The 27,931-nt window shown below is 40.4% G+C and overlaps 1 protein-coding gene and 1 long non-coding RNA gene across 6 annotated transcripts in view; one reads left to right on the top strand and one right to left on the bottom strand.

Annotated features, from left to right (window-relative positions):
- MID1 (midline 1) overlaps positions 1–27,931 on the top strand; it is a 285,842-nt gene that overhangs the window by 234,875 nt on the left and 23,036 nt on the right. For all 5 annotated transcript variants that reach the window (XM_081197048.1, XM_081197049.1, XM_081197051.1 and 2 more), the window contains one exon: positions 20,499–20,594. In XM_081197048.1, the coding sequence (XP_081053174.1) occupies positions 20,499–20,594 (96 nt within the window). The remainder of the gene's footprint in view (positions 1–20,498; positions 20,595–27,931) is intronic.
- Positions 11,474–27,931, bottom strand: part of LOC308588649 — a 45,368-nt gene continuing 28,910 nt past the window's right edge. The window contains exon 2 of the long non-coding RNA XR_014008861.1: positions 11,474–11,595. This is a non-coding gene — a long non-coding RNA (uncharacterized lncRNA). The remainder of the gene's footprint in view (positions 11,596–27,931) is intronic.

The following is a 27,931-nucleotide window of genomic DNA, read 5'->3' as shown; positions in this document are numbered from 1 at the left end:
AGAAGAAAAGCCTCGCAGCTCCTTCCCCCTTGAACACACAAAGGTGTGTGTTCTATTTTCTGGGCAGTTCTCTTTCTAGCATTACTTGATTTGATTTGATTTCTTCTATTTATATGCCGCTTTTCATTCAAATGAATCCCAAAGCGACTTACAAACAATAAATAACAATAATAGAACATCACAAATTACAGCATAAGTCATGTGAAATAATTAACAAACCATAAATAAAACAATTACAATCTATAAAATCACTGTTAGGCTAAAACAAGCTAAACATCACAATTGCAGTAAAATAATCTATAAAGCAATATTAACAACAGAATAGCAACTAAAAAAAATAAGCTGAGCACTCTTAAGGTCGTACACACACACACACACACACACACACACACACACACACACCCTGTAACTCATAATCTTGCAGTCTATTCAGTTCATTAAAATACACATAATACATGTTGTTAAGCCAGTTTAGCCAGATGTTGTGACAGCTGAGGTCCCCTAGTAGTGAGTGGGCCATGGTGTAGACAGTGGGGCAGAGGGATGCGGATGGCGCTGCAGTCTAAACCACTAAGCCTCTTGGGCTTGCTGATTGGAAGGTCGGTGGTTCGAATCCCCACGATGGGGTGAGCTCCCATTGTTCTGTCCCAGCTCCTGCCAACCTAGCAGTTTGAAAGCACACCAATACAAGTAAATAGTTACCGCTGCAGCAGGAAGGTAAATGGTGTTTCTAGGCGCTGTAGCTTCCGTCACGGTGTTCCATTGCACCAAAAGTGGTTTAGTAATGCTGGCCACATGACTTGGAAACCTGTTTGTGGACTAACTCCATCTCCCTCAGCCTGAAAGCGAGATGAGCGCCGCAACCCCATAGTCGCCTTTGACTGGACTTAACCGTCCAGGGGTCCTTTACCTTTACCATTTTACCTTAGACAGTGGGGCTCTCGTACCTCACCTTGCCAGTGGTAAGGAGGATGTGGAATCCCGGTAGCAGAGAGATTGTTGCTCTTGCTGCATTTCAAGTAAAATTTGACCATCGCTTTACACACATAGCCAGTGCAAAGCTCCACTGAGTCAGGATATCCCAAATCCCTCTCCTGATGCACTGCTGCTTCCCCTTTCTAGCCTTGGTGATGCAGTGGCTTCCAATTCAGCTTTGTGTAAGTCAAAGCCGGGGAGAGCAGCAACAATGCGTCATGGACTGCCCCCTTTTTTGCCAAGACTCTCATCAAAAACGGGGTGTTCCTGCAGAGCAGCTGCATTGCTTCTAGTCTTCTCCCACACCACGGGGATGTGGGCACAGACCAAAAGGTCTCAGGCCAGCCCTGTTTCCGCATCAGCACAAGTTGATGTGTATCAGAGTCGCCTACTGTACGTCTATATGAACAGGTGGTGACTATGAGGCGATGTCTTCACCCGATAGAATTGCCTGGCTGGTTTCCCCCCACTGTCTCCAACTGTGGAAATCTGGAAGCAAAGGAAAGCTTCTCAAATGTACACAGCTAGGATTTAATAAGGATCCCATGTTCAAGTTGGGTTGAAGCTGGCTTGCATAAAACTGCATCATTGCACAGTAATGTTACAGGATAGCTCTGAATTCCGGATAACGTCACATGTGCATGGATTCAAAAACGAGCAGTGAGAGTGCACTGGAACAGTAAGCGGTAATGCGAACACAACTTCTGTTTCATGCTATTCTAAAGGACACTTCTATTTTATAATTCCCAATTCATTTTTCTGTCTTTGGGGGCTTTTTGATTGGGTGTGGGGGGGGGATAGAGAGAGAGAGAGAGAGAGAGAGAGAGAGAGAGAGAGAGAGAGAACTACATGTGCTCCTAGTTTTAAATATGCAGAGAGAACTGTTATATATACTTCTGGTTCGGTTAACGTAAGGTTGCATGTCAAATGCCTAAATGTAACAAATTAATAAAAAATAAGGTGGTGATACTGCTCTGCAGGATGTGAAAGTATTTCAGACTTTGGAGATATTTCTACCAATGTATTGCATGTATGACTCTCAGGTTTCTACAGGGTTCTTACTCCCATCAGGGTGCTAGGCTGCACCCTCCTTGCATTGTGTCTACGTACTTTTCTTTGTGTTGCCACTACCAAAATTAGTGGGTGTTTGGAGGTTAGAGCAGGCCCTCTACCTAATTTGTTGCTTAGTGCATCAAATATTGGTGGAAGGAAGGAAAATATTTTTAGATGTGCGTGTTTTAATGGCATCAAAGTAAGTACAATCTTTTAAGAAACACAAAAATTAAGAAATTCTGCTGTCGGTTGTTAGGAACTATTGGGTAGAAAATGCGTAGAGTGGACTGGAAAACATTTCAGATCTCGCTGCCATGAATGTTTACTGAATCTTTGCTATTGAACTCAGATGGCTCAGGAATAAGCCTTTTTTGCAGTATAATGCACTATGAGGTACCGGGGGTGGGGTGAGGGCTGCCATTACGGTAAACAATGCTGCAATTGTTATACTATTTCCCATCATGAAAAGCGGAGGAGCTAAAATGTCATCCTCCCCACCCTCCAGGCTAGCTTTGAATGCCTAGAATGGATATAAAAACCCTTTCATTTATTTTTTTATTTGGCAACCTGCAAGCTGTCGCAGCATATGTATTTGCTGGCAAAGGCAAGTTTTGCTCGGTGTAGCGAGGTAAAACATGAGCCTTTCATGTCTGCAGACTTGGCAGGGGATGAACAACTGGAGCTTGTCTGCTTGTTTCAGATCAGCGGCTGGTGTATAATAGGTGACTTCAGAAAAGCACCTTTGCAGTTTGGCAGCCTGGTGTGTCCTGCTTTTAAATGGGTGAACTGCTCATTGGCTTGTGGAAAGCTTTCTTGCTGGTCTGTATCAGGCCAGGGGTATTTTCACGTGTCTCAAAATGCAGCTTAAGGTTGCCTCACTCCTGGCATTGCTGGTGCTGGACTGGTGGTCTTGAATAATATACATGCAGTTGAGTGGAGGGCAAGTGTGTAAACCTGACTTTCCCAAAGCAAATACAGTGGTACCTCGGGTTAAGTACTTAATTCATTCCAGAGGTCCGTCCTTAACCTGAAACTTTTCTTAACCTGAAGCACCACTTTAGCTAGCAGCGCCTCCCGCTGCCGCCGCATGATTTCTGTTCTCATCCTGAAGCAAAGTTCTTAACCCGAGGTACTATTTCTGGGTTAGTGGAGTCTGTAACATGAAGCGTCTGTAACCTGAAACGTATGTAACCCGAGGTACCACTGTATGGCTACCCATCTCCCAAGAGCAAGAACAGTTTCCTGCTTAGGTGCACCCCAAATTCAGTCTCAGTAAGTCATTGCTGAATTTGAGATTTAATTTGGCATGTATTTCATAGAATCATAGAGTTGGAAGTGGCCGTGAAGATCTAGTCCAGCCCCCTGCAATGCAGGAATCCTTTGCTCAGTGCAGGGCTCGAACCCACAACCCTGAGTCTCATGCCAACTGAGCAGTGGCGTAGCGTGGGTTGTCAGCACCCGGGGCAAGGCAAGTAATTTGCGCCCCCTAACCCGTGGATTTGCGCCCCCTAACCCATGGATTTGCGCCCCCTAACCCTAACCCCCAGATGTTGCGCCCGGTGCGGCCGGCCCCCCCTGCACCCCCCACGCTACGCCACTGCAACTGAGCTATCCCTCAGGGTAATTGGTATAATCCAGAGCCACTTTATACAATATGAGCCAAGGGCACTAATCTGTGTACATGCTGCAAGTGGTGATTTATGCATTAGTAACCTCAAGCCTTGATTTTTGCAATGTGCTCTACATGGGCTCGCCCTGGTCTGGAGGTGCCAGCTGGTGCAAAACTCTGTGCCTAGATTGTTGATATGGACAGACTATTGACAGTGCTCAAAATTTGCACTGTTTGCCCATACATTACTGGGCCAGCTCCAAAGTTTTGCATTAATTTACAAGGCTGTTAACAACATGGGTCTAGGATACCTCAGGAACTAATATCCCTGCTTGATCACTGATGTCTTTGCTATATATAGTCAGCATTAGCACATTTTTTTGGTTATCGGAAGACACTGCACAGTACTGTAAAAGCCTTATGGGATCTTATTTAAAGAAACATGAAGGCACTCTGCACTATCTTCCTGAATGCTGAGGCAATGCAATAAATGAATTAACATTCAGGCAAAACATTATTATAGGGATAAAAAGAAAGAATAGTATTTTGTTTTAATGTATTCAGATTTGTCAGTCTGTAGATTGGGTGAATCTTGTTATCATGTTAAAGGTATGTGATCTTCTTTACCAGAAACACAATGGATTTCTGCTTTTCCCATCAGGAAATTTGTTGTTTAGTCGTTTAGTCATGTCCAACGCTTCGTGACCCCATGGACCAGAGCATGCCAAGCACTCCTGTCTTCCACTGCCTCCCACAGTTTGGTCAAACTCATGTTGGTAGCTTCGAGAACACTGTCCCAACCATCTCGTCCTCTGCCATCCCCTTCTCATTGTCCCCTCAATTTTTCCCAGCATCAGGGTCTTTTCCAGGGAGTCTTCTCTTCTCATGAGGTGGCCAAAGTATTGGAGCCTCAGCTTCAGGATCTGTCCTTCCAGTGAGCACTCAGGGCTGATTTCCTTCAGAATGGAGAGGTTTGATCTTCTTGCAGTCCATGGGACTCTCAAGAGTCTCCTCCAGCACCATAATTCAAAAGCACCAATTCTTTGGCAATCAGCCTTCTTTATGGTCCAGCTCTCACTTCCATATATCACTACTGGGAAAACCATAGCTTTAACTATACGGACCTTTGTCGGCAAGGTGATGTCTCTGCTTTTTAAGATGCTATCTAGGTTTGTCGTCACTTTTCTCCCAAGAAGCAGGCGTCTTTTAATTTCGTCTTTTAATCAGGAAATGCTACAGACTAAATCTTGATAACACATCACATGAAAAATAGCCATTAACATTAAAGTGTTAAGACTCAGGGAACACATTATATCAATATTAGTTCATCCTCTAAACTTACTTTCAAGTTTTCTAGGCTTGGTACACTGCTTATATGAGATTTCTGAGAATATATGATGTTTTCCAAAGAAATTATTAGCCAATCATTGCATACATGATTGTTTTAAGTTTTAAGACAGATTTGAGTGGCAAAGTGAGTTAGGATTCTTGCTTTTAATGAGTAAATGTTTGCAGTTTGATAAATATAATCAGTTACATATATTTACCTTATCCTTCTGTTTTGAATTAACCTCTTCCATGTCTGTTATCACTTTGGTATCTCAGCCTCACATTGTAGAGTACTCCTCCATGTTCAGATGAGATAGCAGCTAACAGGGTGAGCCTGTGTAATTTTGTTCTAAAATAAGTACAATTTGCCATAGACCTCCTCCTATTATCAGTTCCTCTTGTCCCTTAGTCATTTTTCTTGCTTTACTGAATCGCAACCCATGGCTTAAATGTATCTTACGACCTCATACTTGTTTTTCATGGCAAGACTTAACTCTGAAATATAATAAAAAGCAGAGCATACACACATATATAAAGGTAAAGGTAAAGGGGCCCCTGACCATTAGGTCCAGTCGTGGCCGACTCTGGGGTTGCAGCACTCATCTCGCTTTATTGGCTGAGGAAGCCGGTGTACAGCTTCTGGGTCATGTGGCCAGCATGACTAAGCCGCTTCTGGCGAACCAGAGCAGCGCACGGAAACGACTCTGGGGTTGCGGCACTCATCTCGCTTTATTGGCCGAGGGAGCCGGTGTACAGCTTCTGGGTCATGTGGCCAGCATGACTAAGCCGCTTCTGGCGAACCAGAGCAGCGCATGGAAACGCTGTTTACCTTCCCGCCGGATAGTTACCTATTTATCTACTTGCACTTTGACGTGCTTTCAAACTGCTAGGTTGGTAGGAGCTGGGACTGAGCAAGTCCTAGGCTCTGTGGATTAACCCACAGCGCCACCCGCGTCCCATATATAGGGTGGGCCAAATTCAAGTACACTTGAGCCCTGAGATCTCTTGTGCTTTAGACTACCTGTCTATCTCTGAAGACTGATGTTAAGTCTTGATGAAATAAAGAGATAAAACAGAATGTGTACACAAGCTCAAATAAGCCCACTTAGTTCTTCTCTTGTACAAACATTGTCCATCGCATGTGTGTCAAGAGCTGGAAGTACATACGATTCACAATTATCCTGTTAGATTGACTGAAGCATAAAGAGGTCACTTCACTTGCAAAGGGACCGGGGGATTCTGTGGTTTAATTCTGCCAAGCAGCTATGCTGAATGACCTTTATATTTTACATAGAAGTTAGTTACTCATTATAGAAGTTAAGTGCTGAGATAATTAGCAATATATGCAGACAGAAAAAATGTGTTCGAAAGGCACATATGTACTAGTTCACATGCCATATCCTTTTAACTTTCTAGTGGTGTAATTATTATTCTCTGTAGGGTACAACTAATTTAACACATAATCATGTAAAACAAATTAAATGCTTTGTATCCAGGCTTTGCAGTCAAAACTTTTCCTTGCCTCAAGCTCAGCTGGTTGTAATCTGTGGAACTGAGGTTGCTAGAACCCTGCTTCTGCTGAAGTGGTTCAATGTAAGATTGGCTATTTGTTTTACTAAGGGGAGAATTTCCCCCTCTTGCCTTTTGTTTTCATGCTGCAGTACAATTGGATCAAGACTATAGGCAACCATGTGACTTTGGGTTCATAATTTTAACAAACAGTCACTACATCCATGTGGAGAACTGTCTATCTGTAGGGGTCTGTAAAGCTGAATTTATTGCTACCTTCATAATACCATAATACCATTCTGTAGGTATGTTAAGATCTACAGATGAATGGCTCCTCTGAATGCAGTGGCTTCTGGGAAGCAATGTGTTATCTGAAATGACACTCTCCTGAAGGAGCGGAGTTAAATATGATTGGCCAACCCAGTCCTTCACTAAGCCACCTCTGAAATGACACTCTCCTGCCTGAAGGAGCAACCTCATCTCCTGCTCAGTGTTCTTCATCCTACCCTTGTATTTTTGCACATAAAGGCTAGTTTGCATATGCTTATAATTAGACTGTGTATAATTTCAGTGCATCTGTTTGCATTTACTGTAGTGGTCTAGCCTGAAGTGTTGGGAGATGAGAAGAAGCAGTTGCTGCTCATCTCTGAGAAGCTACAATTACAGCAAGTTTATGTCAAAATGTGGCCACTTAGCTATGCTGCTTGTGGTGGGTTGCTTCCTCTCCTAGTCTGGAATGCTGTTATCTTAGATACTGTATTGTATTTGCAATGCTGTCTTGTGAAACTTACATCATAGTCTCAAAGTGTCGTTTGCTTCAGCATTGCAGAAGTTCAGAACACATGTTGACCAAGACGTGATTCACTTCTGTGGTTGGAAATGTCACAGAACCACTTTGCTTTGGACAAAATACATACTGGCCTAGTTCAGATGAAACAATAGTTGGATGTTTTGAAAATGAGCCACAGTGAACCTCAGGCTCCTGTTCTTTAACATGGGCATGAGTAGGAGTTTGAAAACTCCATTTTCATTTTAGATGAACTGCAAACCACAGTTTGTTAGGCTCCAATAACCCAGCAAACTGTGAATAATGTAAAACACAAGCAAATTTCTGAATTCCTATTTGCAACTGTGCCTGAAAAAGGAGGGAGCAACCCAAGAATTGCTGTATCTCATTTTCAAATGCTAAACTCTGGTTTAGGCATGATATCTGAACCAACCCATTGATTTGAATCTAGATTAGAGTAAAATGGCTTAGGCAACATGGATATGGGAGCTAGCCACAACAAGATCCGTAACACATTGTGGATTTAATGTAATTTGACAGGACAAGGTTTGGTCTATATTTTGTTAAGTACAATATAAGTAGCCTTTGTTATCCTGGAAAGTATATGCTAATAGGCATCACTTAGGTTCAATTTGAAATCAGTGGGTCTAACTTTTAGTAATGTATTTACAACAGGAATATAATTTCAGAGACAGGCTCATGCTGATACTCTGAAATATTAGTTGGGTTCATGTTAACATTCTGAAAGAAACACATCTTTTTTTTCCCCAAATCATTTTCTATAATCTATCTTGCCTAACTACAAGACACTTTGCACATTACATAGAATGAAGTGCAACACTGAGGTGGTAAATTATGCAGTGAAAAACCTTTTCACTTCAGGCTGCAAAAAGGAGATCATATTTTTGAATGCTCCTCCATTTGTACAAGAAAGCTCCCTTTGTTTGCTCAGACAGATTTTGCACAGCACTCCCTCTGATGTGATAGCTTTCTACTGCAGAGTATGTTTACACTGGAACAACCCCCCACTTCACTCTTCTGCCTCATTCTGTGTAATGTATAGATTAGCTCAAATTAAAACAAAGGACAAATCTATTCTAATAGGAGGATTAGACTGGCAGCGCCATCGCTGCATCTGAAACCTTTCCAGCTCATGCTGGCCAGGGCAGAAGATGTGAGAGGCAGGTGTATTTTTTGCCACGTACTGTTTGCAACAACTCCATTCCCACCATGGGGGGGGGGCTTAGACCCTCCACTGTGGTGAAGTGTCCCCTAAAGTGCCCCCTCCACTGTGGTGGCAGAGAGGGGCCTACATGCTCTCCTAACCACCCAGTCATCAACACGGGGTGGGGAGGGGTGGGAGGAGCTAGTTTGGCAACAGGCCTAAATGCCAAAATTGGATGTGTACAGTCTTATCAAACCTGGAACCAGTGTCAAGACTAAGTCAGGCTACATGGCATTAGTGTCTCTCATAATCTTTCCCCATTTCCTTTGTGGCTACTACCTGTAAAACATTAAAGGTATACTTATTTTCACCCTTCTTTAAGCCCTATAAACTTTTCTTCAACTAATTAGTTCTTTCACAAGTTTTTTTTAATGGGGCAAACTACCATTTGCAAACTAGTCATTTGTAATAGTCAAAGCTGCAGTGATTTGGGGCCTCCTACATTAGAGTATGTTGCTAGGGGTTAAAATATATAATGCCTGTTAAACATGTATCTGTGATAAATAAGTAAATAAATTCATAGGAAGTCTCAGGGGCACAGTTTTGATCTTGAGAGATCTGCCTCTTAACTACTTCCCAATGATGACAAATCTGCTCTAGGTCAAAGACCTTAGATGTTTTGTGATAGAACAGGAGCAAAGAAGTGTGCGCTAGTAGCTGAAAAGTGAACAAATGTAGCATTGCTCTTTGATTTTCAGTGTCAAAGTTCAAAGGAAGAAAGGAAAGGAAAACAACCCATATGCCTTTCTCAAAGTGTTTACAAGATTTGTTATTCTTGCTTAATAGCTTTAGTGTTGACACTGTTTTCTCAACTTAAGACTGCTGATGATAGGTAGCTGGATATTGCAGATCATACATGGCAGTTGTCAATACTTCTGTTGCTTTCTAAGAGTCATCTAACCATAATAAATCAAACTTGCGCCTTTTCTAAAAATGGAACCTAATAATACTGGCGTTGCATGGTCTCATTCCGGAAGGGTAATGTGGTATGTCACATGCTCAATCCATTTATGTTATCTTAGCATCAGTTTTAGACTTTGCTTCTTTCTTTCTTTCCATGTTCACAAGCATTATGTTGTTTAGACACTTCAAAAATACTATTTAGACGCTAATATAAATAATAGCACAGCACCGATTTAATAATGAGACCGTGCAACTCCAATGAGTAGGTCATATTTTAAAGACAATACCAGGACCTACATATTCCAGTCATTCAGTCTTAAAAATAGTACTCTGTGCCAAGCTATTAAAATTCCAAATCTGATTTTAGTCTTATGCAACTGAACCAGATGTTGCATACACAACTGTCCACTGTTAGACATCTAACATTTGAACTATTTGTCCACAGTGCACATCTGCTGCACTTGATTAGACAATCCTATAAGCTTGTTTCATGCTGTCGGCTTCTTGCAGGCTGCTGATGGCCAAATGTTTCGTTACATCTATGAGTCCTGAAGCCCGAACAAGTGGTATATAGACACAAATATAAGAAGCATTTGGCATTGTTAATGATTATGCACTGGTTATGAAGCAGACCATATAATCAGAATAGTGATGGAGAACACAGTGTCCTTCAATTGCAAGGGCAACAAGAACTAGATAACATGCTTGGTGTAGTACTTACTTTTCCATAGAACTGATCTAAATAAAAATAAAAATTTGAAATAAATTATTCCTTCAGCTTCAGAGGCTTTCAATCAAATGTTTGTATGATTTTGGATAAAACTTGTTTGTCTTTTGGGGAGAGATTCCCCAAATACAAATAACCACCCCTTTTTAACCAGCCTTTTTGTATCACCTCCCTAGTTTTGTATTCACATGCACCAATATCAATTACAGTCTCCATCTCCTTTGCATGCAAACTGCATTTTATAACAAATGGAAATACTGTGTTCTCAGTGTGGTAGGGATGGGGAACTGTGGTCCTCCATATGTTTGTTTATTTTCTTACCTTTATATCCCATTTTTCTTTCATCATGGAACCTAAGAAAATGCAGGTGTGGTTCCAGGTGGTCAGCCACCTGTGGAGCAGGTTCTTGGTCATGCCAGCAGGTGCTGATGGATGTTGGAGCCCAACAACATCTTGAGATTCCCTATCTGTAATATAGAGAACTACTACATTTCTTCCAAGCCATTTGAACATTTTTATTCATTGCACAATGCAGTTTATTTGCCTAATTGGTATCTGGTTTTGAATGAAGGAATCTAACCAATTCATACACAACTAATTCCTAAATCTTAACTGATTATTGGCAAGTATCATGTACAATGAGGTAGGCAGATAAATCGGGATCTGATGGTAGATCTCTGGGCGCTTTGAATTGGAACCTCGTGGATTTCTGAGTCCCAATTGTTTATCTGTGGCAACAGCAAAAAATGACCCCCCAGACTATATCACTGAAATGGAGAAAGCAGGGCATGTGGGGGAAGGTGACCAAGACTGGCTTTTGCGTGAAAGGAATGCATGCCCCATTCAGTTCTGCTATTGAAAGCTAATTCCTGGGTTTAGAATTATTTAATTCTTTTGGACTATGTTCCAGTTTGCAAATTGTGCGCCTCTAGCGCAAAGCAAAATAGGTCTCACAGGTCTGACGTTCCTGTTCCATTTCCCAGTGAACATAAGGTCTTTATTTTGTAAATATGCGCTGAAAGCTCCATAGTGTAGTCACTGGGACCTGTAGCACTGGATCAGAACCCAGTACTACCACTGCTCATTCTGTATTTGTAGTGTGGTTATAATACATGAAAAGCCACCTGAATAGATTTTTTTTTAATGTACTATTTTTTTAAAAAAAAAATAGCTTCTGGCTGGTTTGTACAGTGGTACCTCGCAAGACGAAAAATGCGCAAGATGAAAAACGCGCAAGATGAAAGAGTTTTCTGTTTTTTAAGTCGTTCCGCAAGACGAATTTCCCTATGGGCTTGCTTCGCAAGACGAAACGTCTTGCGAGTTCTTGCGAGTATGTTTCCTTTTTCTTAAAGCCGCTAAGCCGTTAATAGCCGCTAAGCCGCTAATAGCCGTGCTTCGCAAGACGAAAAAACTGCAAGACGAAGAGACTCGCGGAACGGATTAATTTCGTCTTGCGAGGCACCACTGTACTAGGACTCCTTTTCCTTCTCTGCAAAACCACAGCACATTCCAGTATATGTGTATGTAGATATATATTTCTTTTAGAAACACAATTAAATACAGAAAAACACTAGAAAGGGAAATAATAAATATTGGAGCACATGCACAGCTGTCTTGCAGAATTCACTGGAGTATATACCACTTAGGCTTTCTTGGCTGCTCTTCATGCTTGTCACAATATTATATTATTTGATTTGTGTCCGGCCCAAGGGGAATGAGGGAAGTTGGTGTATTTTAATCGCAAGTATGTAATATTATGTATAGAGTGACTTAAGAGCGAGTTTTCTCCCATTTTTGTCATAAAATAAATGAAGTTGGGTAGACAGATGGTTTTATATACCAGTTTTCCAAACACACTGCAGAAATGCAGTGGCTCTGAAAACAATATTTTACCTGCTTCTGCAAAGCCCCTTTCCATTAGTGATGTGTGAAGTTAAGAGGTTCAAATACCAAATGCAGGTCACTTGACTAAACTCCGGCTTCTGTGAAGTTTCCATTGCAAACTGCCTTGTAATACCCCAGTTTCTAATTCTAGCTATAATGAGAGGCACAAAAAAGGAACAAAAAAAATTAAGGTATTCCTGATCACTTGGTATCAAGGAACCAGATGATAATTGTGCCTTAGTGCTGTTTAAAAATCTTCTGAAGTACCTGCGTCTACAGACCGCCACACGCTTAGGAATTCATGGTTTTGTCACTGTACATCTGGATTTCTAAGACACTCTACAGGTGAAACTTCCCTCAGGAATAATGTTGAGGGCTGAAGCTGGTAGAAAGTGCTATAGGTCATTTGCTGGGAGATATTTTTCCTCCCACGCCACCTCAACCATGAACATATTGCACATGTATTGAGTGAATTACACTCACTGCCTTTTTAGCTATCAGAAGCAATCTTAAGTTTTTAGTGGTAGCATGTGAGGGCATGAAAGGCTTGTGTGGCCTCTTATGCAGAGGAAATGTATCACCAAAAAAGAGAGAGCCAGTATTTCTGTAAAATATGCACCTGCTAATTTATATATATAGATTTACAAATGAGTACAATACTGTATGTCTCACCATTGTGCAGAAGACTGTAAACAAGTAAACATCTTGCTTAGTTTGCTAACTGCTGGTGGGCAACGTCAAAGCTCTTCATCTCCCTTCTGATAGTTATTCATCTTTAAACCAAACTGGACACTCCTTCTTCACCCCAGACTTATTCAAATAGAAAATTCTCACCTGCAAAACAGGACACATATGGACATGTGGGGCCCATGGATATGTGGGGCCCAGGTACTTGGATCGGCATCTTTCACACACACACACCACGCTACAAAGAAGTTAGGTACCATTTCTCTTTCTTAGAACCCCAATTCATTAAATAGATAATTCTTGTACATCTTCTCAAGTGCAAAGACTGCATTAGCCTTTGGACAAAGTTGACATTTCTTCAGAATTATTCTGCTTGTCCTTAATTTGCTGGTAGTGACAAATTACCCCCTATAAATAGATGGGTATTCATATATATTTATACATCTTTGTTTATATGAAGCATTATATGAAAACACTAAAGAATGAATCACTGGAGGTTATGCTGGATTATTGAGGGTGTTTACTACGGGGGACGATGACGATAGAGGGGTCTTAACTACCTTCCATGCCTCCTCACAAAGCCTTCCATTAATAAGATTGCAACTGTGCCCTTCCCTCATCATGCTGAAATATCTCCTTAACAACAGAATGAGTATACTTGCACTAAACCTGAGACCACAAGGTGAGGTTTAGATTGTGTTTGCTGAAGGAAAGTAAGTGCATCTTGGGCCTCCTTGGCCAACACATAGAACATTCTGGGAATGTAAGAACATAGGTAGGAAGTCCCATCTAGTCTAACATTCTGTCCTCACAAAGACTAGCCATGTGCTTTTAAGGTATGCTTAAACAGAACAAGAGTTCAATATCCTTCTGTCCCACACCTGTCTCCCAGCAACTTGTATTCAGAGTCATGTGGCCTCTAATACTGGAGATAATAGCCATTGTATATCCTTCAACATTTGTTTGATGAAAATAGGGATGTCCAATTCCATAAAGATAATTTCATTATTTACATCCCACACATCTTACTTGGTTGTCCCAGCACTCTGGGCAGCTTCCAACATATATAAAAACATAATAAAACATTAAACATTTTAAAAAAACTTCCCTATACAGGATTGCCCTCAGACTGCTTAGGGGTTGGACAACTCCATACCCTCCAATATTTCTCCGATGAAAATAGTTTACTAAGGAAAAGTGGGACATTCCAGGATCAATTCAGAAACTGGGACGGCTTCTCTGAGTCAGGGACATCCCTGGAAAATAGGGACACTTGAAGGGTCTGCCACTGATATCCTGATCTCGTGCAAATTTGTTTCATTCTCTTTTTAAGCCCTCTAAGTTAGTGGCCATCCCTACCTCTGGTAGGAAAGAAATTCCCACCTCCTTGACTCTCCCAAGGCATGATGGCAGCCTCCCTAGGGTATTCTGACCTGCTTGATTTCTGAAGCTTCAGAATGACAGGTCTTTTTCAGGCAACAAATGGGGTCTTTCCTCTTCCTCCTCAGAAGGATCCTGTCTTGGGTATATGTGTCTTGGGATCCCAGTTCCTTTCTCCATTCACTGTTTTGGTGGCAGTGAGGGAGGTTCAGAGAATCTTAGCTCCTGAATCTTAGGTTTCACTTCTTCCTTTCTGCCCAACCCCAACCCCACTTTGGTGAATTAATAACCTCACTTTATTAAAAGGAAAATTATCCTCAGTGAATTTTTCTGTCCTTTTTGTATATAGTTAAGTCTTTATTACCCAATCTACAAAAAAGGGGTGCTTTCAAGAGTGTGAGAAGTCATACTAAAAGGCTACAGCATCACAGATTGTGCAGCCTCACTGTATATATCATCATCATTCAAATAAGGCTTTTGGAGTTGGACAGCAATTAATTTGTAGTGAAGCTAGGGGCTTTTTTTACTTAGCATATGTATGTTATCAGGCTTTAAGTGGAACTTCAACTCCCTATTGTCTGTCTGAGCTTAGGAAGATTATAAGGTTGGATCCAGAATTAGTCAAGTTTAGAACAGACCCGTTTATTTAAATCAGTAGGAATGAATATGTCAATACCAATGGGGTCAGATAGAGGTTGCCTAAATGTGACTTGCATGTCAGAGACCTCCGTCCCAATGGAGTGTTTTCGTTCAGGGCACTTTCCAGATACATGAGTTGCAATGTTGAGGCAGACAAAATTTTAGGTGCTCTGGTGGTTCCTAGATTCTACTGATGCTTTTAAGAGTAGTAGAGGAAAAGTACTTTGTTAAAATCTGTTTAGCCTTCCAGCAACTTCCTCAAACACCTGTGCCAGTTTAATTGCCCCTGGAATGGCACACTATGGCTTAAACTTTAAAGTCGGTGTGATTAAATTTTAGCTACCGCATAGGCAATTCATTCATCACCTAAAAGGCATTAATTATATGTTGCATAAATACTGTAGGCCGGGCTATACAGCTAATTATTAGCAATGATTATACTTAAAACTATTCTCTGTGTGTCTATTGATTTGTAGTGATTTCACACTTTTCTTCTAGATGGACAACATATTTGTCTTCTCTGAGTTATGTGGGTATTAACCTGTGTTAGAATCTGACTGTGTAGGGTAGGATAATGAATGTATATTACTTGTTACGGATGAATTAACTGATGGGGGAATTGTATATGTGATTAAGGAGGCAGAGGACCAATGAAACAGGCAAAAAGCCTGAGGACAGTTCAAAATTGCTGTCTGGTTTTTCTCTCTTGAGGTCAAGGATCAGAGAAATAACTGTTTTGGGTAGGGGAAAGACATTAAGCAGAAACAGTCTTTTTTTGATGAAGATAATGTAACTTTAAAGGACTTATAAAGCATGCTAGAAATGGCCAGAAAAAGAATTCTGTGTTCTGCTCATGGCTTAATCTCTTCATCTCCTCTGCTACTCTTGAATTTTACATGTAAGTTTTAATAAGAAAAATCAGGAGAATAGAATATGTATTAATTTAAATAGAAAACATTAAACATTGAGACTGTAGGCTCTTTTGTATTACATTTTAAATTTTAAAAAAACTAGTCCTGGCCAATTAATCCACTCCATGGTTTCTTATTGTGTTTTTCCCTTGAACTGCCAAGGCATCTTCTATTATTAGCCATATCAATATCAACAGTGTTATTGTCCCTCAGCATCTCTAATATTAAGCTTTAGGCATTTGAGGCTTGGCCTAAATTGACCCACTGCAAATATAGCTGTTCCGTAAAAGAACGACTACAGAGAGAGCCAAAATCCTTCCGAATTATACACCTCCAGGCCCAATTTTCACCAAGTCAAAGGGCTTGAATAAAATATAATAAATCATAGTTTTAAAAAAACATTTGTTCACCTATTCACTCTAGTCCTTGGTAGCCACCCTTCTTATCTCTGAAGCAGGGCCTAATTTAGCTTCTCTGTCCTATGAATCTCACATATAAAAATAGAAGATGCTGCAACAGAACATTTTAATCTTAAAGAATCTATAAATGATGCTCAAAAATTTATATACATATTGTGGAAGGTATCGTTCAAAAATCTGTGGGGTAACCAATGTGATGCCTTCCATATGTGTTTTGATGACAACTCAATGAACTCCAGCTACCAGGGTTTCCCAAACTTGGATCTCCAACTGTTTTTGGACTACAGTTCCCATCATCCCTGACCACTGGTCAGGCTTGCTAGGGGTGATGGGAGTTGTAGTGCAAAAACAGCTGGAAACCCTGGTCTCTGGTTAGAGATTATGAGTATTGTAATCCAACAGCATGTGGAGGCCGCACAATTTTGGCTGTTCTTAGGTGTTTCACATGAGTATTATGAAGGAGACTTTGATGGTTAAGATGTGAACAAGTACTCAAGCAGAAGTCTTCAGGGTTGATTCACATTATATCAACTGAAGATAGGAACGGAAGTAATCTACAGTTGCTGATTTCCATTCTCATCATTCCTAAAATCCTTTTCCCTGAAATCTGGCTTGCTATTCATTGTTCCAGAGGTTTAGTAATATATATGCTAAAGCCTCCGAGTGGATGTTGGCAGCTGTGAAACAGTGGATGGGATTGTAAGCGTCCACATGGGTCTGCCAGACTGAGAGATGAGGTATTAAATAAATAAAATAGTAGATAAGAAATATAGGGAAGGTAACTTCTGCATCTAATAATCCCAGTCTCTTCCAGAACTAAAATAAATGCCTTTCTTTCTTTCTCCCCAGGGAAATGGTTTCTTCCAAGTAATTCTTTAGGAGTGAGGCAGGGAGCAATGGGATGGACAAAGAATAAGCAAAATTTCAAAATCTATATGCAAAGAATTCTAAAAAATCATACTTTAAGAGGAAAGTAACAACAGAATTAACCATGACTAGGCAGTTAACTGTGGGACGCGGGTGGCGCTGTGAGTTAAACCACAGAGCCTAGGACTTGCTGATTGAAAGGTCGGCGGTTAGAATCCCCGCGGCAGGATGAGCTCCCGTCGTTCGGTCCCAGCTCCTGCCAACCTAGCAGTTTGAAAGCAACCCTGCAAGTAGATAAATAGGGACCGCTTTATAGAGGGAAGGTAAACGGCGTTTTCGTGTGCGGCCCTGGTGCTGGCTCGCCAGACACAGCTTCGTCACGCTGGCCACGTGACCCGGAAGTGTCTTCGGACAGCGCCGGCTCCCTGCCTCTTGAGCAAGATGAGCGCGCAACCCTAGAGTCGGTCACGACTGGCCCTGACAGGCAGGGGTACTTTTACCTTTAGGCAGTTAACTGCAGCTCCATTGCTGATATGGCACAGTGGACTTGTTTGACACATCAGTGCACAAATAGTTGAATGAAAACTATTCTTTATTTATGTCATATTTATTTCATAACATATACTGTTTGATTGTAAAAAGAAAAAAAAGCTCAAAGTGGTTTGCAAAAACAAAACCACACATTTACACATTATGAAAGATGGACAAGCAAATCATCAGTTAATAAAATATACAGAGTGATTATAAAACACACTGGACACCTGCTGTGGTGCAGGCATCAAATAACTGCGCTAACAGATATATTTATTTACTTTTAGAAAAAGTATGCCCAACCTTTCAACACTTTATGACCGTATCTTGCTTTCTTCCACACACACTGCTTCTTTAGATTGTGGGTTAGAGTCACATCAGTGCAAAGCAGCACCTCAGTTGCAAGTACTATTTGATATAAGTCAAAGAAAATCCAAAACTTCTATCCCTCAAAAGGGAAACAGAAAACAAGTACTAGCAGTGCAATACGCAGAGAGTATACCTAAAATGGAGCAAGAAACAAAAGAATTCTATTCTACAAAAAGGAGTAAATGCTAGCCAAAGAACTAGATGGACATAAAGGAATTTTAAAAAAAATTCTAGGAAAATAGGCACTTGGGAGAAAGGAATTCCATTAGTAAAAGAAACAGATTAAATTACCGGTGATACAGCACTGAACTGAAAGGACACTGAACTCCTTTCAGTAGGGAAAAAATGTTGGGCGTGATGAGTATCATCCTTTTTCTTATTAGGAATTTTAAAAGCCCTCCTCTTATAATTTCATTTAACAGGGGAATGCTGCAAAAAGGTGGTCTAGCTGTCATATTAATCCAAATTAAATCTTTTTAAAATCTTTTTAAAATTAGTACCGCATTATTTGTGGTTTTAATTCCACAGATAGTTTAATTGCTTTTTTATTAGTAAATTTTTAATGTTTTTAGCTAATTGTGTTTTATTTATTTTACTTTAACTGTGCTTAATTTTCATGAGCTGCCCAAAGTCTTGGTTTTGGGGGGGGGGGAAGCAAGATATAAAGAACAGCAACAACTATTGCCTCGGGGTGGATATTTATGTTTTCTAGTATCATGTTCTAAGGGGAAGGGGAAATCTGAATCCAACACCCAAGCAATCCAACAAAGCCATTTATTTTCATGTCTGAAAGGAATTGAACTAAGAACATCAAATGAAGGTCAGTGTTGTGTAATGGTTAGAATATCAGACCAGGGAGTTGCAAGTAAACTAATCAATATCTCTCAGCCTAACCTACCTCGCCCTTATTGTGAGGATAAAAAGGGTAGAGGGCTATGATGCGGGGGGGGGGGGACTTAAATAAAATATTTGGGGGGTAAGCCCCGCCTTGCATAATCAATCACATGACACAGTGAACACACACCATTTGAATGGCAATGCCCATCAGTTTTGGGAAGGCCCAGCTCCCTCAAATATTTTATTGGGGGGGGGGAGATCCCTTGGCCACTAGGAGTTGGCTCCTATGCTATGATGTATGAGTATGTAGTTCCTTGAAGAATAGGAGAATTTAAATGTAGAAGCGTAAGAAACCATTTTATGAGCTATAACTAGGATGCATACCACAAATTGCTATTAGCAGAATCAATATATCAAGGTTAATGGTACCTTAAGTATGATAACATTGAGCAAACATCTGAATTTAATATAATAAGTGAAATAAATTATCAACAAAGCATTCTAAAAATAAGTCAAGTGTAAATCAAATATTATTTTTGTGGTGGGTTGTGTTTTTTAATTGTGTGGTTTTGGCATTTAATCTAGTTAATACTTTATATTATCCTCAGTCCTTGGCAGATAAGCAGATATTATGCTTTCCCAGAGAGAAACACAATAAACACATTATATTTGTAGCAGATTTTCCAGTGAAATGCTTCAAAAATAAAAGTTTTCAAAGGTCTCGACCTCAAGGGCATTTATAAAATAAACAGGGATGTGGGAAGCCGCCATATCATACCAGGCTAGAATATTTGTCCACCTGGCTCAATATTCTCTGCTCTGACTCCGGGCAGCTCTTTCATCACCTAGTGCCAGGGTCCCTTACAATGGCAAGCATTGACGTTCCCATTCATGTGCCCAGGTGAAAGCTAATAAGGATCATTGTGTATGTCTATGAATGATTCAGATGTGTAGCCCTTTTCAGGGAACATGTGGAGGGAGACAATTGGGACTGTGCAGACTATTTCTGCTCCTGACCTATACATGCATTCATCTGGGAGTCTGGGAAGACCCTACATACCATCATAGGCCCTGGTTTGGATCTCACGAAAAGAGCCTGTATCCTGAATATGCCTAAAGGTAAAGGGACCCCTGACCGTTAGGTCCAGTTGCGGATGACTCTGGGGTTGTGGCACTCATTTCACTTTACTGGCCGAGGGAGCCGGCGTACAGCTTCCTGGTCATGTGGCCAGCATGACTAAGCCACTTCTGGCGAACCAGAGCAGCACACGGAAACACCGTTTACCTTTCCCTCCAGAGCGGTACCTATTTAGCTACTTGCACTTTGACGTGCTTTCGAACTGCTAGGTGGGCAGGAGCTGGAATCGAGCAACAGAAGCTCACCCCGTCCTGGGGATTCGAACCACTGACCTTCTGACTGGCAAGCCCTAGGCTCTGTGGTTTAGACCACAGCGCCACCCGCATCCCTTGAATATGCCTAAGCTATAGTTAAATTGAAATGCAGAGGTTGGAAGTGGCTACAGCAAGCAGAATCCCACTCTCAACTCCATGTATTTATTATCCACAGATTTTTACCATCTGTGTACAGGGCAACGTATTTGACTAATTTGAAGTCAATGGAAGTGTTCCTTCTGTCAGTAACCTAGTTTAACCATGTCTGGTGCCCAGTATTTTACACATTCTTGGCTAAAACTGAGTCCACTTATGTGCTACATCCAACAGTGCAACAGTGCCCAACTTTAGACCGATTTACTGCGATCTTGGATGCTTTTCCATGTATGTACTGTATTTAATTATAGTTAAGAATGGTGCAAGATAATAAATCTCTCTTCTTTTTCATCTTTTTTTAAAAAACAGCAAAACTTGGAAAGTAATCTCACCAACCTTATCAAGAGAAATACTGAACTGGAAACACTTTTGGCGAAATTAATTCAAACTTGCCAACACGTGGAGGTGAGTATTTGCTTGTGTGCGTTCGTTTTAGTTACATATGTCATTTATGTGTTGAGGTTCAATGTTAAAATGCTACACAGAATTGGACCTAGTAGAATTTTGGTATTCTAGTTACAGAGCCATCAGGAAAATGCAACATTTCCTGTAACATTTTAATTTTAAAAGCCCACACAACCATGTTTACATGGGGGGGGGGGCTTTCACACTTTTCACATGACAAACATAAGTTTGCTACTAAGTGCACCCTCCCATGCATTCAAGAAAAGGAACCTGGCAGATTGTACATCCCTAAAATAATATTTATTTATTATTAAAAGGGTATTATATGGGCAAAAGTAATAATAGGCAACAAACAGCATGAAAGGTACCACTGCAGGCTTTGGCCCTGCAATGCCAAACCATCGGGGAATCATAGAAATGTAGAGTTGGAAGGAACCACGAGGATCATCTAGTCTAGGGTTTCCCAGACTTGTGCTAATTTTGGACTACAACTCCCATCATCCCTAGCTAGCAGGACCAGTGGTCAGAGATGGTTGGAATTGCAGTTCAAAAACAGCTGGATACGCAAGTTTGGGAAACACTGATCTAAGTTCATGCAGAATGGTGAGTCAGCCCCAGGAGCTTCACCAGATTCTGGTATGAGCTGAGTATCCTAGAAGCTAGTACACAAAGGTTCTGCAACAGATGGATTGATGTGGACAAGGCTTCCTGGGAATAGGAAAATGAATTCCATATTTACCATGTGTTGTGTCACATTCCAGTTCTGTATTATGGCAGTATTTCATAAAGAGTCACATATCTTCTGATTTTGTGTGGACCCCTTGAGTACCTTGATGGTTCATTTGGTGTCAGAGAGCCAGGAATACTTTGAGAAAGATCAGATTACTATAAGAAATCTGTGTGTTCTTGGAGAAAGTTTATTTAATCTGGAGGGTCCAGAATGTGCTATTCAGGAAGAAATACGTTCAAAGTACAAACCTGAAGAACTAGATAGATGGTCTTGACCTACAGAATGTTGCAGCTGTGTGACAGGGAGAGAAGGAAATACCAAGTCCTTACTGAACAATTTAACTATAATAACTCATGTATCTCAGTTCAGCCCCAGAATGACAAGTACAGTGATCAATGATTTGGTTGTTCTTGATCAGATCCAAGCCATTCCCCTGGCAATAAAAGCTTAGTAAGCATTCAGTGTAGTAATCATTCACCAACAACTTCACCACCGTTCAAATCACTGAGCTGGTTCCATATTTGGGAAACACAATTATTTGCCACCTGTGCTCCTTCTCTCTTATTATTACAATTCCTATAATAAACCGAAATCGTGCTATTAATACAGTCGTACCTTGGTTTTTGAACAGCTTAGTTCTTGAACATTTTGGCTCCTGAACGTTTGGCAGCCAATCAGAAGCCACGTTTTGGTTTCCGAACATTTTGGAAGTTGAACGGACTTCCTTTGACTTCCAAAATACAACTGTACTTATTATTCATATACACTATAGGTGACATCTAGTGATGTCTGCCTACTCACACAATGAAAATTTGCCCCTGGCGTGCGATTTCTGCTCGCATCCGGGAGCAACTACAGAAACAAGCAAATTTTAAAATAGAAGTAGTGTTGGTCCAGGACTGGCAATTTTATTATTAGACTGGTATTCTTCACTAACTGACATGTAAAAACTAAATAAATATATATTGTGGGAAGCCATTGTTCGGTTGATATCAGTACTTTGCAGCATGTGTCAGCAAAGGGCATAACCTCATATGTGCCTACTGTGAAAGACAGCAGTGTTTGTTGTATGTAACCAACCATTTAAGAAGTCCTGGCTGCAAAGTGGGGAGTTCAGGTTTTTGCATGTTTATTGCAGCCTAGTAGCAGCTCATCTCTGAGAACACAGAGAGCTGCATTTCTGAAATAGCAGATCTTGTGGAATTGTTGAGGCTCACATTCCTGAGGGCCACAGCTTTCAGTTACATCATCCTTCATATTAAATTAATATTAAAAAATCATATCCTGATGCACATATAGAATTGATCTCTGGTGCACATGTTAATCCTGGTGCTCGTATAGAATTTGTCTCTGAGTGAACTTCTTTGATTTAAGTGTTACTGATATCTGTGGGACTTAAAAGCACTTGCCTGAGGGCTGGATTGCAGCCATTTTCTTTTTCTAATTTCTGGCGAGGCTATTGTTTTTTAAAAACAATATTTTTCTCATTGGCTTAATTTTTATCTTTTATGACCTGAATATAAATAATCTTCCTTTTAATTTTATCCTAGACCCAGCAATTCTTCCATTATAAAGATACAGCTGCCATACTGTAAGCAGATGTGTTGCTTCCCTTTGATCTTAATTTTACAGATTCCTCTCCATTGCCAAGGCACAACAGCTGCATCTCTCATATATCACTTCATCCTATTTTCCATAAAGTCACAATAGGAAGCTAAATCCACCTTATTTACGTGCTACTATGAGGACAGAAACCTCTGGCTGTTTATACGAGTGATATTGAAGCCATTTTTTAAAAAAGCACACCAGCTCTTTGCAGATGAAATGAAAAGGCTACATTAACCGGAACACAATTTTTATTTTAAAACAGCTCCTTTTGCCATTTGGCTCAATACGAAAATAACAGCAGTGGCCACATTTGGGTATTCATCCCTGGCTTCACAAACCATGAAGAACCTGATTTGCACTAAGCCAGAGTTCCCAGTTTTATCCAAACCAGTTAAATCAGAACTTGGTTTTATTATCATGGTTTGTTACTCAATATGAAATATGACAATAGAGGGAGGGGCCAAGGAGGCGTGTGTGGCCATGATGCTCGTCTGTAGCTTCATAAAACATGGTTTATAAACTATGATTTACAAGCCATGAGTGATCATCTGGATGATACCATTAAGTCTGGTGCATGCAAGACTGAAAATAACTCTTAGAATGACTTGGAATACTATATATTTCAAAAAGACACTTCCACGTATGAAATATATGAAAACCATAAATAAAACATGTGCAGCGCTTGGCTACGTTTCTCATACCCCAGCCCTAACACCCCATGTGAACATGTTAATCTGTGGCAGTTCCAAAATGCACATGCACTGAGTGAATATTCAGCATAAGCAACTATAACATGATGATTTGCATGGACAGCCTGGTATCAAATCCTCCTGTGTGTTTATCGTGCACATTAAGCTGCGCATTTCTTTGCCGACACCCCCACCCATCATCATTGACCTCTGCTAATGGGTGGGAAGAAACACCAGAGGGGCAAATTCAAAATGTGACTGCTATTTTCACATGTAGCTCTGCCCTAATTTCCTCCTTGCTTTTTAATCTGTTAGCCAGCTATCTGCCCCTCAAGGCTGGCAACAACAATCAGGGTGAATTCATTATTACATGGGAGTTCCTGAGGTGACTCACATCTCAGATATTCCCCGTATAATTTCTCAAAGGAATGGTAGAAAACTGAATGCTGCTAACAGTCTCCCTCCTTCTCATTGCGGAGCCTCATTTGTGATGGTGAGGGGGGCTGTTTTTAAACGTTTTAGGGTTTTATGAAAAGCATGTATTATTTAGCCAATAGAATGGAGTTGTTTCAGTCTGTTGCACAGCAACGTAATCAGAACACAGCTGTGGAAAAATCTGGAACAATTAGCGGAGAGGAGTGGAAGGGAATATATTTTCCTGTAGATGATTTAAATGCTTCCAATTCAGCCAATGTTTTCTAACACTGATTTAAACACACACACACACACACACACACACACACACACACACACACACACACCATGAATGTTCTTACAGAATTTTGTCATTTCCTCCCACCACCCTTGATTATAGAGAACAAGAAAGACATTTCATGTATTTCTTCAACTCAGCTGTGCCACTTCTAATGGAAATATATATTTAAATTGCTTCAGCCTAGACTCTGTATATAAGGTGTAGGTCAAAAACGGTTGTTTATTTTATGTCCAAATTCTGTAAACCCACAAAAACAAAGGAGGGCCGGTTATGTTCATAAAGCTGTCCTTCACTATGACAGCATCCCCAAGATAGGCAAATCTTCAGATCGGGATAATATTACCAGAGCCAGGCATGTTAGTGGCATTTAGAGGTACCTGGGGTTTCTCTTTCTTGTCCGTCAGCCAAATTAAAAATCCCCAAAGAGCAGTGGAATGTGAGAGACTGAAATAGAGATGGAAAAAGTTTAGAAAAATAGTATTTCATTACAAATAATGAAAATGCCAATACTTAAAAAGGCTCCAGCTTCTTCAACAAAGAGTTCTTTTAAGTTTCACGGCTAAGTATGTCTCCCTTCTGTTTTCCATGAAATGGGCTTAGAAAACTTCTTGTTTGTGGTTTAACAAAAATTAGAACTATGCGGGCTGGGTTCTACCCAATAGACTCCATTAAACAATAAGAAGCCTTTGTTCACTGCAATAAAAATAATGCACACTGTGTTTTCATTATGTGGCCCAGTGCCAGAGCTTTTACTTTTTCATTCACAAACTGAAATTTGGGAATAATTTAATAGAATCTGAAGCAAGTTTAGAAGCAGAAAAGAAAGCAGCCAGCAGGAAGGATTTGATGGTAATCCTGTTAATAGGTCATGTTGATCAGAACATAGACTAATAATCCCTTTTTATTATCTGATCATTGGCATGTATCATTTGAAATCCAGAATGTTGCTTTGGAGGTTGTTTTGGCACACACTGTACCAAAGCATGCGTGATGGATCTTTGTATAGTGTGACAAAGTAATCAACAGTGTGTTTTAATATTTAGGTTCACCTTAAAACTAAAAACAGAAATGCCAGAGTCTTGCTCTTTCAGCATCTAGAGTTTGAGAAACAGCATGTGCTTATAAGTGCAATACAAATCTCTTAAGAGAAAAGCAAAGGATGGGAGAAGATTGAATTTAAGTTAATAGAAAGTAACTGAAAGGGGATAAGAAATTATTAGAATTCATTCTCAGAATAACCATTTCAGTTTATAGTTGCCTCAAGGTATCCCTGAACCAGTAATGAGTAATGGTAAAGTAAACAACCAGATAGCCACAAATTGAAGTGAACTATCATGACCCTTAGAGTCCAGCCACAACTAAGGTAACAGAGTCCTCTTCTGAAGAGCTAAACTAGGTTCCTAGCTCTGAGCCTGATGCCGGTGTTTAGGTAACCAGTGACTCCCAAGCTGGCATGCCATAAGGTCAGGATCCATAGAACCAGAACCAGGACCCATACAGGCACTTTCCCCTGAGGAAACCAAGCATCTTCCACAGTAACCTACCAGTCCCAGTAGCTATGAAATGCTTATCTTTAGGCCTGTGGATTGGCCCTTTCAGAGATGCTAGTTTTTGAAAAAGGAGCTGAGCTTAGGAGAGGTGCTGACCATTCCAACATGAGCAGCCACACCAGCAGAATACCATGGCCAATGGTATCAAAAACCATGGAGAGATCAAGCAGAATTAACAAGGACATACTCCCCCATCTCTCTTCCAACAGAGGTTGTCATACAGGGTGACCAAGGCAGTTTCTGTGCAAAAGAAAATGGATCTAAGCCCAGGTTGGACTGGATTTTGAAAATCAATTTCATTCACACAAGCCTGGATCGGGCCATGACCACCTGTTCAGGAACCTTTTCCAAAAATAGTAGATTAGCACCCAGCCAGTAATTTCTTAGATTTTCTGAATCCAGAAAAGGTTTCTTAAGGAGTGGTGCTGTTTCCTTGAACCCAACAGAGCCCACCCCCATTTCACAAGGAGACATTATTTACCTTCCTGACCCAGCCAGGTATTTGAGTTTAAAAGCATAGGTACATAGAATGTTTGGTCAAATTAACAAATTTAATTTGTATATGAAGAGGTAAACAGAGCACTAATATTGCCTGTGCAATTTTAGCATAATCATATGGGGCTTCAAAACAGGGCTGATTAATTATTTTTTTGTGATTTATTTTTTCTTGATGCATTTCTATTGTAATATGGAAAATCTATTATCCTTCTCATACTAACCATATCATAAAATAAGAATGAAAACATCTGCATACAGATGTGTCTTTAACTCCTTCATTTCCCTTGTGTATTTAATATGAACAATTAGCAAACATTTGTCTTGCTTCTTTTCCTTTAGCCCTAAGCATAATTGAGGTTGTTGTTTTTTAAAATCTTTGGCAAGATAAGCAATAGAAAACTGCTTGAAGGAAATGGAGTTCATACCAATGTGGTGATAATTAGTGATCTCTTTACACAGTGCCTAAGCCCTTATGAGGGAGTTCAGAATGTTTATCTACCAAGCTAATGAGAGAAAGAGATAGCGTGTGGTGTTTTGCCAATTATTGTGGTGTGATTAATTATGTGGCATGTATTTCATTTGGTTTTAGTACAAGCAAGCCATTATGTGATTCTCATAAGAGACGTTTTATTACAAGTGTAGATATTGTATATGAGTTTGTAAATTCAGCTGGAATCAGAAATAGGCATTTACACACACACAAATAGACATATATCAGGAGAACCTCACATTCTGTGCAATTCAGCAATTCATTTCTTTCTTATAGGTCAAGCAGCTGTGGGGAGGGCAGGCAGTTGGGAGCCAAGAAAATAACTGTTTAAACTCTTTTGTCCCTAGTCTTCTATTGAACCTCATGCAAAGGAGCCACAGGAGAGTTGCAATCCATAATGCCATTATTCATAAGATTCCCATTTTCCATTAAGAATTTTAAGAGATCACACACAACAGCAGTTTGACAGCCACAGGCAAACCATGGTTTAGTGTTACGGGTGGAGCCTGTCCCAACAGCTTGGCTGTGGCTTTACTGCCAGCAAAACACAGCCTGAAGTCAGATTTGTTGTTGGTTTGCAAAACTTGGTTTTCAAGGGAATGTACTAAAGCTAGCTACAACCTGAATGAGAAATTCAACAGTTGATGGTGGTAGGACTTGCTGTAGCACACGCCTACCAAATGCTGCCTCAGCAAGGGCATCTGGGTTGATTTTAGAAAGATACGTCTCAGCCATTGGTACCTATTTAGACAGTTGCTTGTGATTTGCCAAACATTTGGAGTAGATGACCCTTGGGGTCCCTTCTAACCCTTCGATTCTAAGATCTGCTAAGGATTCTATGTCCACCATAATACTTTCAGTTTATGCCCACATATTACTTTCCCTAGTTAAACAGAGATGTTTATAAGAAGCAGCAAAATACATTCCACTTGGAACAAGAATGAATGGTTTCTTTTGCCTTTGTCATGGTGTTGTTTGTGTGCTCCAGCTCCTTACTTATACTCTGGGAATCGTGCATTTCTTTATGCTTTTAGACATCTTTTTTTGCACCAGTTTT

This window comes from Podarcis bocagei (assembly GCF_964188305.1).
Source record: "Podarcis bocagei genome assembly, chromosome: 6".
NCBI lineage: Eukaryota > Metazoa > Chordata > Lepidosauria > Squamata > Lacertidae > Podarcis > Podarcis bocagei.
This window is presented reverse-complemented; position numbering and strand designations above follow the sequence as displayed.